General features: G+C 43.8%; 1 protein-coding gene across 1 annotated transcript in view; it reads left to right on the plus strand.

The window, feature by feature from the left end:
* The window catches only part of LOC126419546 (retinol-binding protein pinta-like), a 41872-nt gene extending 39387 nt beyond the window's left edge, over nucleotides 1–2485 (plus strand). The window contains exon 3 of the mRNA XM_050086735.1: nucleotides 2322–2485. Coding sequence (XP_049942692.1) covers nucleotides 2322–2485 — 164 coding nt within the window. The remainder of the gene's footprint in view (nucleotides 1–2321) is intronic.
* The last annotated feature ends 13722 nt before the right edge of the window (nucleotides 2486–16207 follow it).

The following is a 16207-nucleotide window of genomic DNA, read 5'->3' on the forward strand; positions in this document are numbered from 1 at the left end:
CTGCATCCGTGAAAATTTGAGGATTTGACGGTCATATTCCTGTCACCCTAGCTACCTCCCTTGTCTGGTACTTGAGGTAGGCCTTCGCAAACAGTTCGGCGATGTTCATGCAGTTTCCCTCATCAGTACGCGTACCTGCTCAGAGTAATGGGCTTTCAGAGGACTCATGAAAACTCTATTCAGTGGGTCCATGTTGTGGGAGGCATGAGGAGGAAGACACAGGATGCTGACATGGTCTTCGTGTGCGAGGTTGATAACATCCATATTTCTGGAGTGGCTATAACGCCCATCCAGAATCAGAAGTCATTTCTGAAGCAATACCTATAAATAGAACAGTTTGTGACAGTGCAGTAGAAATGTGGAATACTAGGGTACAAATGTGGAATACTAGTGACACAGCCATCTTGAAATTGAGAAATGCAAATTAAATTTAAATATGCAACAAACACGACAATTACAGCTTAATCTATTAGCTACACATCTGTTTAAAAAATATGTTAATATTTTATATGTTACGATAAGAATTAAACTGAAAACCACCAACTTGCAACAATTATTCCTATTCATTAAACCGGCATCACTCACTCACAATGGCTGCCAATTGCAATACGAATTCATCCCAAAGAAGTCTACAGTTGCTGAACGTACTTTTCAAGCAGCTCACCAGAGTACAGCACATACGAGGTGAGAAACCTTAAGATTTCATATTACTACCCCTATTCCCCATTTGTACCTCTTGCTCTGATTACTACTTTCTTGATTAAATATTAGAAATGATTGTAATAAAATGGGGTTAAGTAGAACCAAGATTTTTAATTCAGTAATTATGTGAGACCTCCATTTTTAATTATTGTGCCTCTAATTCGTTTGTAAGAACAAACATCCAGAACCAAATTACGAGGGCTATGCTATTCATATCATTCAATCTGTTGTGCGAGAGAATCATATGCGTACCTGAGTTCGTGTGGAGCGATCTGCCTTTTGGTCGATCTAGCCAGCGCAGGTCGTTATAACAGCTGAAAGGCTTATTAGTTCGGTTGTCATCTAATGAACTGCTGACTATGCGAACATTACTGCGGGCTACCTGCATTTCCCTTCACGCTTGATGTCTTTCCCTACTGCGTTGGCATCTCGCAGCGCAGAGAATGTCTGCTGCACGAGGTCAAAATCGTTAAACAGTGCTTTATGAAGCTTAATACTGAACTTACTTTCATATCTTTGGCACTAAATTCGGCTGACCTGAACCATTTGTCCGGCCGCAGTGACCGAGCGGTTCTAGGCGCTTCAGTCCGGAACTGCTGCTACGGTCTCAGGTTCGAATTCTGCCTCGGGCATTGATGTGTGTGATGTCCTTAGGTTAGTTAGGTTTAACTAGTTCTACGTCTAGGGGACTGATGACCTCAGATGTTAAGTCCCATAGTGCTTAGAGCGATTTGAACCATTTTGTGAACCATTTGGAACTCGTCTGGGACGTTATGAGCTACCAGTGCCAGACCCACCTACAACCAGCCCGTAATTACAGGAATTGAATTATTTTTTCGTAGACATTTGGTGAGGTCTGGAAACTTACCAAGTAGTTGAGTCCATGCCGCATCCAAGCAGGATCGCTACTGTAGTGCGTTGAACAGATGGATAAACACATTGTTAAGGGAATGGTCATAATATTTTTACTCATTAGTGCATACTGGAGTTAGTCTGAAGATATGTTTCTTTCTCTGTTAGTGTAATTACTTACTTCAATAAAAGTGTAATAACCAAGGCTTATAAAAGACATTTAATCCTAAATTTTTCTCTAACTACTCGATCTAATGAAACCCTTGATTTCTCATCTCTCAACACTTTGCTGGAAAACATCCCGATTGTAGTTAGTTGCCTCACCGGAATTTTTTGTTAGGGTGCAGCTTAAACATAGCTATCAGCACCAGTCAGACAAGCAGGTCCCTGCACGGTATTCTAAAAGACATCTACCGCTGTGTGTGTCCAGTGCGTCACGTCACTCGCTAGCAGAGACTATTTTAAACAAAAGACTGTGTTTTTAGTGAATCAGATAAAATAATTATACCCCATCAGATTCATGCTGACTACGTACCTCATGGTGTATCCACAGAATGGCGCTTAGAATAATTATTGTTTACGCCACTTGTTGGATGATGTGACAAGTAAAACATCATATCTTTGCATGTGTTTTACTATATTTTATTTACTTTCACTTTCATAGATTTTTAAATGTTATTTATTGCTTACATTGCTTCAAAATTTTTATTTCAGTCCACTGCATAGCTAGAAACTATGTTGTTTCGCACTATGATGGTGTTTCACAGACGACCAGTGGATCCTGACGTTCCTGCGCGGCTGCAAGTTCTCGCTGGAGAAGACGAAGCACAAGCTGGACATGTTCTACACGATGCGCTCAGCACTGCCGGAGATATTCATCAACAGAGACCCCTTCTCTCCGATAGCCCAGAAGTATCTCAACTCTGCGTAAGTTAAGACATGTTTCTGCCAGTGTGAAGCTATGATGGTGACATTGCATGATTGGTTTTTTATCCTTACCTTGGTTTTGCCTTCTTGCCGAAGATCTGTTCCAAGACCGAAGGATGTACCTGTTTGTGCGACAGTGATCAACAAATCTTTACTCGAAAATGGCTATCGTTGTTCTGACACAATAATCTCTATGAGGCTGTTTTTCACACCTAATCCGAATTATTTTTACCATTTTCACAGAAACAGTAACATCACGTGAAGCACACAACCAAAGTTCACACAGATCGCAGATAGGCTTTTTCACACGTGTTACGGTGACAGATTGGTAACAGGAAATATAGATGCTACGAGAAATGATCAAAAATGCCACTCAATGTACACTTCCCAGCCAGGCTAATGTGGCGGAATAAGCACATTTGCAGCGCGAGAAGTGTGGGAAGAGAGTCAATGAGGCTATGGAACGCACCGACAGGGATGTGGAGGTATGCCGATTCCAGTGCTGCGGGCAGTTACCATAAGTTTGTCGGTTAAGGATCCGTGGCGCCAGCAGCCCAATGAAGGTGGTCCAACAGATTTTCGATTTGGTTTAAATCCGGGGAGTTTGATAGCCAGAGGAGTACAGTAAACTTATCATGGTGCTCTTCGAACCACGCACATACACTGCGATCTGTGTGACACGTTGCATTGTCTTGCTGGTAGGTGTCATCGTGGTGTGGAAGAACAAACTGCATGTAAGGGTAGACAAGGTCCCCAAGGATAGATCCATAGCTGTGATGATCGATTGTGCCTTCCAGAATAACGAGATCACCCTGAAAATTCCACGAAAACATTCCCCAGAGCATAAAACTCCTTCCTTCCGACCTGGATCCTTCCCAAGATTGTTGCAGAGAGTCGGCCATCTGTCTGATGGAGCATAAAACTTGATTAATCCGAAAAGGCCACTTACCACCAGTTGCGGTATTCACGTGCAAATTCCAGCCTTCGTCGGTGGTGAACAGCAGTCAGCATGGTTCCACGAACCAGCTGCCTGCTGCAGAGGCTCATACGCACCAACCTTCGGTGAACCGTCGCTTAGGAGATACTATTGGTAGCCGCTTGGTCCATTTGGGTAGTCAGTTCCCCTACAGATGCTCGTATACTCGCCCGTACACATCTAGACAGCCGTCATTCACTCCTGTCATCCACGGCTTGTTAACCGATTTTCTCATGTTACAGAGGTGCTACTTATTACTTTTAACTACTGTCTTGATATATCTTCCACAAACTGAACCACCATCTCCAGCACTTATGTACTGAATCTATACTTTACTTAAAGACATTAAGAAAGGCCAGACTCCAAGATTCAGCCATTCAACCACCTTAGTGATGACCGAGATACTTTTGTTTAGTCATCAGTCTTCTGACTGATTTGATGCAGCCCACCACGAATTCCACTCTAGTGTCAGACTTTTCACTTCAGTGCACCAATTGCAACATATATGCTCAGTTATTTGCTAGATGTATTCTTATTCCAATCCCAGCCTTCCTATGCAGTTTTATGACCTACAGCTGTCTCTAGTACCATGAAGCTGTTACCTGATGTCTTAACATGCATCATATCAACCTGTCCCTTAGGTTGCGTAAAGCACCCGAAAAGTGGACAATAGTCTTAGAGGAGGACACTGCGTTAGACAGACAGCTTTCTGTGTAGCCATCGCGAAAGCAATAGTCTGACGTGTCACGTAACAAGGCTGTTGTCGTGCTTAGTACTGGGTGTCGGCCTCGCAATCGACGGCTAAATAGGCAAGCAAATGCATCGCGTCCAGTGTGCACACATTCGCTCTTGGAGATCATGCATGTCATCTTACGTTGACTAACACTAAACTGAGTATTTGATGTTCTAAGCTATAGCACACGCTCCAGACAGACACGGTAGACTGTTGCTATTGGCTGGTGTGCCGTGTGGTACCCTGTCTCTTAATTGCGGCCACTCCGCTGCCTTCATCTTTGCTCTCCTCTCTATTAAACATCAGTTACAACCCACCCGCCACATCGTAGCCCGTGGATTTAGTTGAATCTTTTGCAACTTATTCTTTCATTCTGCCCTACTCTCCTCTCTATTCAGTTGGTGCTGTTAGAGTTTTGGAATTCATTGGACGATTTGTTTTTTATTATTGTATTTTTGTCCATTATATGATTTAACTCCAACTTTTTATTTACCTAGATTGTCAAGGTCTACATGTAAGTTCTGTTGTGACTTGGCAAGACAGCCAAGCCACTATGAGATAGCCGAAAGGCACGCGTTTAAGCTCACGCAGGCTGGCGTGAGGTCTGGAACAGTTAAAGGAGCTGAGTCTAGTAAAAAAAGTACGTAGCTTCTGGAATACTTAACTTTAATCCATAATTGGTGAACATCGGTCTGACGGTACACGCATCACAAGATAAATAGCAACTGATAATGGCGCCTTGCTAGGTCGTAGCAAATGACGTAGCTGAAGGCTATGCTAACTATCGTCTCGGCGAATGAGAGCGTAATTTGTCAGTGAACCATCGCTAGCAAAGTCGGCTGTACAACTGGGGCGAGTGCTAGGAAGTCTCTCTAGACCTGCCGTGTGGCGGCGCTCGGTCTGCAATCACTGATAGTGGCGACACGCGGGTCCGACGTATACTAACGGACCGCGGCCGATTTAAAGGCTACCACCTAGCAAGTGTGGTGTCTGGCGGTGACACCACAAGTTCATTCGTATGACAGCAGAAAGTAGTTTTTGTGGTTCGATACTCAAATACACAAGCGTGTAACAACATGAATTGAGAAGTGGCCTGTGGTCAATCATAACAATGTGAATGACACAAGGCGATAGGGTTTCCGACACAAAAACTATTACGAAAAAATGACGGCATAATTCTATGAGGTTATCCTCATACTTAACAAGGAATCAAAAGAACAAAATACATGCGAGCAGTCATTATTATCACTATCCAACAATCACAGGCACTGAAAAGCATGCGTTTCTTCATAAAATCACTAAAATTCTCTGAGGACTCCTTCTTTCAGTGCCTCGGACAAAACTACTTCGATAATTTGTTTTTGTCAATAATCTCTCGTTCGCCTTTTTTCGATTTTACCACGACTACAATAGTCGGGTCAACGTTATTTCACACAAGGTGGTATACAGACATCTTGAGAAACACGACTCGCTCTGTCTGTTCACAAATATCCGGAAGTTTGCAGACAACAGCGCTCGCGTCGGTGCCGTCTCCAATAACTTCCTGCAGGGCTTCGATACATTTCCGCACTGCCGTTCTGTGAACGAAACACCAGTCTACCAAGTAGCAGCTTCATGGCTGCTTTCTGAACTTTCTTGCAGGCAGAATTTAACAGGTTTTTCTTAACCGGACGAGCTTGACAAAGGTAAAGGCAATTTCAGCAGCAGCCCAATGGAATGCCGCAGGGCTGTTAATATTTACAGATACGTGGTGTTACCGGTACAGGTGTTGATATTTTTATTGGTGACTGCGGGCAGTCTACAGAGCAACATTACATTAGTATTTATTTCATTTGCATACTGATTATTGTAGCTATTGAGAGTAGCATGCTTTTATGTTGGTTAGTGTCTCCAAGTGCATGTGGTAAGAGTAAGTTATTAATGCTTATTTCCTCCTTAGCGGCAGGTCAGGTGTTGAAGTGTGGACGCAGAAGGGTAACCGTAGTCTATACTGACAGACGTAGTCAGTGGTACAATTACGGCCGTGCAGAAAACATCAGGCAGTAAATTATATGACACGTATGCGAGAAGACTGTTAGACTCAGAAAAAAAAATAACCAACGCACTGAAGTAGGTACATGTTAAGGTACCAATAACCACAATATCTACCCTTACACCACTAACACCCTGCATGTAAATGATGTTACAGATAAACTCAGAACCTCTATGAGCCTGTTAGCAAGTGATAGCATTTCAACAACAGACACATGTCTCGCAAAACAACCAGGACGAGAAATTCTGTCAAATTGCAGCTTGTACAGACCTTTATCGATAGTGGTTCTTCACATGCACCATTTGTGAGCAACAGTGATAGCCGAAGTCCGGTCCGCAATCTCCGTAAAGTTACTTGGGGGGTGTAGCCCACTGCATCCATTTGTTTCTCACAATACCTGAATATGGCGATTTTTGTATCCCACTGACCACAAATACAAATTGTTCTTTATACATATTATTAGCAAGTCTCGCTATGCAGTGCACAGAGTAAAGTTGGGACTGGCGCGGAACACCTTAATAGACGGTACAAGCAAGGACACGGCGATACGAGAGTTCACCCTAAATGTTGCAAGCCGATAAATTTCATAACCAATCCCAAGTCTGTATGTAAACGATGCAATGGATGATTTCAAAACTTCTATGAAGCTGTTCGCAAGCGATGGCATTTCGACAACAAACACATGTCTAGCACATATAGTCACAGTTGTGTCCAGATCGAAATCCAAGTCCACAGCAGGCTGATCTGCACTATGCTACACTCAAGCGCCAAAGAAACAGGTGTATCCACGCGTATATAAAAATAAAAGCAAAGTACGGCGTAGCGATCGACAAAGCCTATATCAGACAGCAAGTGTCTGGCACAGTTGTTAGATAGGTTACTGGTGCTACAATGGCAGGTCATCAACATTTAAGTGAGTTTGAACGTGGTGCTATAGTCGGCGCACGAGCGATGAGACACAGCATCTCCGAGGTAGCGAAGATGTGGAGATTTTCCCATACAACGATTTCACCACGAGTGTACCGTGAGTATAAGGAATCCGGTAAAACATCAAATCTCCAATATTGCTGTGGATGGGAAACAATCCTGCAAGAACGGGACCAACGACGACTGAAGAGAATCGCTCAACGTGACAGAAACGCAACCCTTCCGCAAATCGCTGCAGATATCAGTGCTGGCCATCAACAAGTATCAGCGTGCGAACGATTCAACGATTCATCATCGATATGGACTTTCGGAGCCTAAGGCCCACTCGTGTACCGTTGATTTCTGCACAACACAAGGTCTTACGCCTCACCTGGGCTAGTCAACACCGACATTGGACTGTTGATAACTGGAAACATCTTGCATAGTCGGACGAGTCTCGTTTCAAATTGTATGGAGTGGATAGACGTGTGCGGATATGGAGACAACTTCATGAAACCGGGGACCATGCATGTAGGCAAGGGACTGTTCAAACTAGCGGTGCTCTGTAATAGCGGGTGTGTGGAGTTGGAGTGATATGGGACCCCTGATACGTCTAGATACGACTTTGAGAGGTGACACGTACACAAGCATCCTCTCTGATCACCTGCATCCATTCATGTCTTTTGTACATTCCGACGGACTTGGATAATTCCAGCAGGCCAATGCGACACCCCACATGTCCAGAATTCCTACGGAGTGGCTCCAGGAACACTCTAAACATTTCCACTGGCCACCAAACTACTCAGGCATCAACATTATTGAGCATATCTGGGATGCCTTGCAACTTGTTGTCCAGAAGAGAGCTCCACGCCCTCGTACTCTTACGGATTTATGGACAACCCTGCAGGAATCAGTGTGTCAGTTACCTCCAGCACTACATTAATCGTGTCCATGCCACATCGTGTTCCGACACTTCTACGTGCTCGTGGGGGGCCCAACACGATATTAGACAGGTGTATCAGTTCGTTTGGCTCTTCAGTGTATGATGATGTGCAATGTAGTGCTTGCGGTACAGTATGCGAAACAGTTTCCAGGCAGCAGTATTTACTAACTAAAAACAGGTGAGAAACCAAAAGGTTTGCCCACCCACGCTGCGCCTCCTGGTGGCCTCTGCAGCCACATCGCTCAGTGACTGCGTTCTCTTCACCACGGAGGCGACTGTAGCGTCCATCATGAAAATAGGCACCTCAAGGTCATCTCACCGTCATCAGCATTGCCAGTTAGTGATAATTCTAAATGGTACTAAAAATTCCGAAGAAATATCACACATCGCAAATAATGTCCTCGGCTCGTGGTCTTGCGGTAGCGTTCTCGCTTCCCGCGCACTGGGTACTGGGTTCGATTCCCGGCGTGGTCAGGGATTTTCTCTGCCTGGAGATGACTGGGTGTTGTGTGTCTTTCATCATCATTTCATTCACTCGTAAGTAGCCGTAGTGGCGTTAAAGAACTTGTGGAGCGGCGGCCGAACCGCCCCGCGAGGGGTCTCCCGGCCACAAATGCCATACGCTCATTATTATTATTATCGCAAATAATTAATGTCGAGTAATAAAATTTCTGGAATAAATTTGTCTAGGGAACACACTTAAGGCCAGAGTGGCCGTGTGGTTCTAGGCGCTACAGTCTGGAGCCGAGCGACCGCTACGGTCGCAGGTTCGAATCCTGCCTCGGGCATGGATGTGTGTGATTTCCTTAGGTTAGTTAGGTTTAATCAGTTCTAAGTTCTAGGGGACTGATGACCTCAGATGTTAAGTCGCATAGTGCTCACAAGGGAACCTCCCCATCGCAACCCCCTCAGATTTAGTTATAAGTTGGCACAGTGGACAGGCCTTGAAAAACTGAACACAGATCAGTCGAGAAAACAGGAAGAAGTTGTGTGGAACTATGAAGGAATAAGCAAAATATACAAACTGAGTAGTACATATGCAAGATAGGCAACATCAAGGAGGCGGCGAGCTCAGTAGCGCCGTGGTCCCGTGGTTAACGAGAGCAGCTGCGGAACGAGAGGTCCTTGGTTCAAGTCTTCCCTCGAATGAAAAGTTTAATTTTTTATTTTCAGTTTATGGGACAAACTCTTATGTTTTCATCACTTTTTTGGGAGTGATTATCACATCCACAAGAAAACCTAAATCGGGCAAGGTAGAAGAATCTTTTCACCCATTCGCCAAGTGTACAAGTTGGGTGGGTCGACAACATATTCGTGTCACGTGACGCACATGCCGTCACCAGTGTCGTATAGAATATATCAGACGTGGTTTCCAGTGGAGGAATCGGTTGACCTATGACCTCGCGATCAAATGTTTTCGGTTCCCATTGGAGAGGCACGTCCTTTCGTCTACTTATCGCACGGTTTTGCGGTGCGGTCGCAAAACACAGACACTAAATTTGTTACAGTGAACAGAGACGTCAATGAACGAACGGACGGATCATAACTTTACGAAAATAAAGAACGTAAATTTTTCACCCGAGGGAAGATCTGAACCAAGGAACTCTGGTACCGCAACTGCTTACGCTAACCACGGGACCACGGCGCTCCTGTTAATACCCTCTCCTTGATGTTGCCTATCTTCCTTATGGACTACTCAGATTGTATATTTTGCTTATTTTTTCATAGATCCACACAACTTCTTCCTGTTTTCTCGATTGATCTGTGTTCAGTTTTTCGGCCTATCCACTGTGCTAACTTATAACTAAATCTGAGGGGGGTGCGATGGGGAGGTTACCTTGTCAGAGCCATTTGAACCATTTGAACCATTTTTGAACACATTTAAGTCATTCTCATTGCAAGATCGTAGCTTAAATTAAGCACAAGGCACGCCATTGCAAATACGAAATGCTGGTACATTAATAACTGGTGTAACCGCCAGAATGTTGAATGCAAACGTGCATGTATAGCGTTGTGCAAGTGCCGGATGCCAGTACGGGGTGAAGCTCCATGCGGGTTACACTTTGTCGGTCAATACAAGGGCGGTTCATGCTGTTTATGGATGATGCTGGAGTTGTCGAACGATCATGCCCCGTATGTGCTTGATTGGAGACAGACCTGACGATCGAGCAGGCTAAGGCAACACATCGACACTCTGTAGCGCACAATGGGTTACAAGAGCGGTATGTCGACGAGCGTTGTCCTGTTGAAAAACACCCTCTGGAATACTGTTCATCCTTGGCAGCACAATAGGTCCAATCACCAGTTTGATGCGTAATTTGAGTCCAGGTGCTTGGGGGGTTAGGGGGGGGGGGTGGTTCAACTCGAGAATGCTCCAGCTGCCATACGAAATCACGCCCCTAACCATAGCTCGATGTGATGTTCCAGTATGCCTAGCACAAAGACAGAGTGGTTGCAGGCCCTCGACTGTCCTTCTAATCAACATACGGCCATCACTGGCAGCGAGGCAGAACCAGCTGCCAAGTGAAAACACATCAGACTTCCACCCTGCCCTCCAATGCGCTCTCGCTTGACACCACTGAAATTGGAAATTGGGATGTTTCGGGGTCAGGGGAATTCACGTTACAGGGCGTCTGGCTCGGAGCGGTCTTTGAAGTATAACTAGTTTGTGACAGTTCGTTGCGTCACTGTGGTGGCAACTATTGCTCCGATTGCTGCTGCAGATGCAGTACAATGCGCCAGGTCTACATGCCGAACACAATGGCACACCTCTCGGTATTGCCACATGGCCGATCGGAGCCCGGACGTAACTACGTCCAGTCTCAAACGTAAGTAACGCTCACGATCGTTACAGACTCTATTTAAAGCAAATTTGATTAGCATCCTCATAGTGGCACTATTAGCGTCACCGTTATGCCACTGGCGCGATACCTGAATAGATATCATCTTTCAGATCGTCCTCTAGCATTACTTTTCCTCAACAGTAATTGTCGATACCAGCATTATTTTTCAAATTTTAGACAGGTCAATATTGTCTCAGCTGCTCTTCTGAAAACTTCCACATGATTTGGTACACAGTATGTTATGTTTCAAGCTATAATTTACGAAAAGGAATTACTTTATAAAATATTTTAATTTCGATGTTATAGTCGATAAGTACTTGTTCTGAATGTACAGTTAAAATTATTCCTATTAGGAACATTTGACACTACGAAAACTTTGCACACTTGAAGTTTGTATTATTAATTACGCAATCCTGTACTGTTAACTATGTTTATTTCTGAATTTATTTATGAAATCATAAACGAAGTTAATAATGTAACGAAAGCAAGTGGGAATTCATTTGCTAGGAAAAATTGTAAACTGTTTGCACTATTGTTTTCTTCGCAGAGTGAGAGAGTCCTAAGCTTGCCTCTGATGGGATAGGACGTATATTTGTATTTTTGTGCGGACAATGTAATTTCGGCTTTCTTAATGTGAAAAAGCAAAATACTGTGTGATATACTAAATCGTGAGAAAATATGTTTACGTAAAAAAAAATGCTGCATCAACAATCTTCAGACTTAGTTAGTTCAAACTAACCGTGAGGACCTGATGTGACATTTTCAGCTTCAGGAAACAAATCCATAGACAAGAAGAACTGGAGCCATCTCAGTATTGCAAGCTAAGTAAACTTGGAAGTTTATTGTAATCTTCGCTCCTTTCAAGTCTTTATAAGAGACTATGCTTACTAATTATTTGGACTAGACATTGTTTAATGTGGACAACAGATGGAAGTAGAAAGGAGAGGGGAGATTACAAGATGTAGAAACTAGCCTTACAAGTTTCATTAATGTCGCACAACTCTTTGTGGCTGGTGTGAGATTTTTTCCCTCATAAGAAAATTCTTGCCAGTTGCAGTGAATAATATAAAAACTATTGTTACAAGAAAAAGTGAAGAAAAATTACTTTTTGGTTCAACCTGTTCAAAAAACAGAGCCACTGGCATATTTGGACCGAAGAAAATATATGGATATTATGAAAGTTTATAGAAGCATGTGATACATACACTGAAGAGCCGAAGAAACTGGTACACGTGACTAATATCGTGTAAGCCCCCGTGAGCACGCAGAAGTGCCGCAACAGGACGCGGCATGGACTCGACTAACGTCTGAAGTAGTGCAGGAAGAAACTGACACCACAAATCCTGCAGGGCTGTCCACAAATTCGTAAGAGTACGACAGGGTGAAGGTCTCATCTGAACAGCACATTGCAAGGCATCATAGATATGATCAATAATGTTGATGTTCGGGCGGTTTGGTGGCCAGCAGAAGTATTTAACCTCAGAGGAGTGTTCCTGGAACCACTCTGTAGCAATTCTGAACGTGTGGGTGTCGCAATGTCCTGCTGGAACTGCCCAAGTCCATCGGAATGCGCAATGGACATGAATGGATGCAGGTGATCAGACGTGGTGCTTATGTACGTGTCATAAGTCAGAATCGTATCTAGACGTATCGTAGGTCCCATATCACTCCAACTGCACACGCCTTACACCATTACAGAGCCTCCAAAAGCTTGAATAGTCGCCTGCTGACATGCAGGGTCAATGGATTCATGAGGTTGCCTCCACACCCGTACACGTCCATCCGCTCGATGCAATTTGAAATGAGGCTCGTCCAATCAGGCAACATGTTTCCAGTGATCTACAGTTCAGTGCCGGTGTTCACTGGCCCAGGCGTGGAGAAAAGCTTTGTGTTGTGCAACCGTCGATGATGTTTCGTTGAATGGTTCTCACACTGACACTTGTTGATGGCCCAGCATTGAAATCTGCAGCAATTTGCGGAAGGGCTGCGCTTGTGTCAAGTTGAGTGATTCTCTTCAGTCGTCATTGGTCCCGTTCTTACAGGATCTTTTACTGGACGCAGCGATGTCGGAGATTTGTTGTTTTACTAGATTCGTGATATTCACGGTACACTCGTGAAATGGTCGTACGGGAAAACTCTCGCTTCATCGTTACCTCGGGGAGGCTCTGTCCCATGGCTCGTGCGCCGACTACAACATCACGTTCAAACTCACTTAAATCTTGATAACCTGCCATTGTAGCAGCAGTAACCGATCTAACAACTGCGCGAGACACTTGTTGTTTTTTACGTAGACCTAGTCGTTGCCGACCGCAGCGCCATATTCTGCTTATTTTCTTATCTCTGAACTTGAATACGCATGCCTACACCCGTTTCTTTGGCGCTTTAGTGTGTTTTATCATGAAAACATAGGAGTATTCCGAGACAAAAAATAAAACATCGTAAGAGATGTGAAACTGTTTCCCCTGAGTAACAAAAAGTGTCGTCGCTGGTGTGTCTATGTTTTGCGGGACCTTCTAGAATCTTCCAGAGAGAAAACTGTTAATAATTCTATTTTGGTAAGATGTGAGATATCATTATCGTATCGTGTCACCTACGAACGCAATAGCATTTACGAGAGACTTCGTACACGGCAGCGCTCGGGTGCTTATGTAGCAGCGCCAGAAGTTTAGTTCCGACAGCTCGGCCTAATACGACCGATAATATTATCTACTTCTCGAATTTTTTTTTTAATTTTCCGCTCTTACTGACTCTTCATCACTGCACCGTCAACCAAATCTCCGATATACTTTCAGGACAATATCTTCCTTGAAGTAGAGCAAAATACATTTGTGGGGATGCTATTAGGGAACCCAAGTTTTATCGAAGTATACTACAAAACTGTTGTCCTCAGCATGCAATAAGTGCATTGTAGACTAAACTTCGTTCATGTAGTTGCAATGTCTCTGCGTTCTATTAAAAATTTTCGTCCCTGGTTACACTTTCTCAGTCGAAAACCAACCGAGCAGAGAAGAGAAAGAAGTCACTGAGGCAGAACAGTTCATCTTTTCGCCTACATCACTCTGTATTTTTCTTGCCATTTCTAAATAATAACTTTTTGTCAAAATCTTCAAACTCTGTATAGTCTTGTATTCATTTACATCCATTTCTTGGAGATCATGCTCAAATCTAGGAATCCTGTTAATGGCACTGCACTGTTAACATGGAATACAGTCGATTCGGAAATACCACCAGGTTTTGTTGTTATTTTACGAACTTGTGCTAAATTTACATTACTCGTGGTTTCTTCACTGTTGGTCAGATCAGTAAAAAAATAATTAATATACTTGAACCTTTTTACTGAACACCTGCTTTCTTTAACCTTTAAATCTAAAGGGAGTGGAAGGGCTGACTCAATAAAGTGAACATTCCAATTCCATTCTGTTTATTAGCTACCAAAAACAATCTCACATAAAAATTGACAGACATCACTCAAGCAAGATCATTTATAAAATACTCATTACATAAAATCATAAGCAAGTTAATAAATCATTAGCCAACGATCTCCCATAAACACTGATAAACGCCAGTAAGGCTGAATTTGACCATAACTTTAACAAATAACTCTAGTTAAGACACATTATTTAAGACCCTTTCAATTTCAATATTTTAACACTATACGTAAAATAACAGTGGACACAAAGCCTTAACTTTAACACGATTAAAACGTAACTTGAGCAATCTTGCAAATTACTAGGGAACCTTGCAGAGAGTACCACGAAATTATTCAAATGTCCATTGGCTTTTAAGATGGGCTTTAAGGGCATATAAAGTTACAACTTTGTACAATCATAAATGTGTAACAACAGAAGTAAGGGCCAAGCTTGTAAGGCCTAAGTTTAACCACGAACGATGGAGCCGACTGAGGGAAGTAATAGTTAACTACGAACCAAAACGTGGCTCCGTTTGCAACCCCACATCGAGTAGGCCACCGAAATGTGAACCCAGCAAACGCTGCCGGAGAGGGACGCACGTGATCAGGCGAAGTCCACCGCCCGTAAGCCAAACCTGTAATCTAATGGGAAGCTCTGCGCTTCGGTTGCCCGCTGCCTCAGCTCACTGAAGCACAGACCACACCCGGCAACAGGAGGCCAAAACAATTTTTCTTAACTTTAACATTCATGATTGACAAGTATATTAACACTACAAAATCAAGGCTAAACAACAACTAATTTCACTCGGGAGTCCTTTCTTTAGTCCTGAGTGAAACAGAATCTGACAAACAAACGCTAAGAGTGGGAAATGAACTGGCTAACGAGAACCGACACGCATTAGAACTGAATAACACACATATTGGCCACCTTAAGTGGGCCTGGGAAGCTCAACACGGTTACCTTTAGAAATAAAACCTCAGATTGCCCGCAGAGGACATACTGATATGGATTAACCGATATCGTAGGCAAATTAAACATTTGCTAATAATAGCTAATGAACTAACATTCTGCAAATACATCAATATTATGCAGAAGCCGAGAACACGCTTAGTAAAAGGCATCAAATGAAATCGAACTCACATAACATCACGCGTCCGGCAACGTCTTACTATACCAAGAGCTATCACAAACACAGTTAACTAAGCGCTCTTAGTAATTAGAGAGCTTAACTGGGCGTCTTGATGCTGGGGCGATTTCGCGAGGACGTCAGATCATCACTTCGCAAGACCTTAACAGCGTGTGCCACCAAGCAAGCGCGCACATCCACAGCTCACGAGGTTGCCGGAAAATGCGCAGCGCTGGCGAACTAGCACCGCCTCCAGTATAACCACGTGATAACCACCGCCCGGCCTCAGACACTCCGTTTTCGCTTCTGCCCGACAGCCAATCGCCGATTCGTGCACCGCCGCATTCCGTTCTCAAAGCGTTGTTCCCCCTTACTCGCGGTCGGCACTTACACTACTGGCCATTGAAACTGCTACACCACGAAGATGACGTGCTACAGACGCGAAATTTAACCGACAGGAAGAAGATGCTGCAGTATGCAAATGATTAGCTTTTCAGAGCATTCACACAAGGTTGACACCGGTGGCGACACCTACAACGTGCTGACATGAGGAATGTTTCCAAACGATTTCTCATACGCAAAGAGCAGTTGACCGGCGTTGCCTGGTGAAACGTTGTTGTGATGCCTCTTGTGAGGAGGAGGAGAAATGCGTACCATCACGTTTCCGACATTAATGAAGGTCGTATTGTAGCCTATCGCGATTGCGGTTTATCGTATCGTGACATTGCTACTCGCGTTGATTGGAATCCAATGACTC

Source organism: Schistocerca serialis, chromosome 9, assembly GCF_023864345.2.
Source record: "Schistocerca serialis cubense isolate TAMUIC-IGC-003099 chromosome 9, iqSchSeri2.2, whole genome shotgun sequence".
In the NCBI taxonomy this organism is placed as follows: domain Eukaryota; kingdom Metazoa; phylum Arthropoda; class Insecta; order Orthoptera; family Acrididae; genus Schistocerca; species Schistocerca serialis.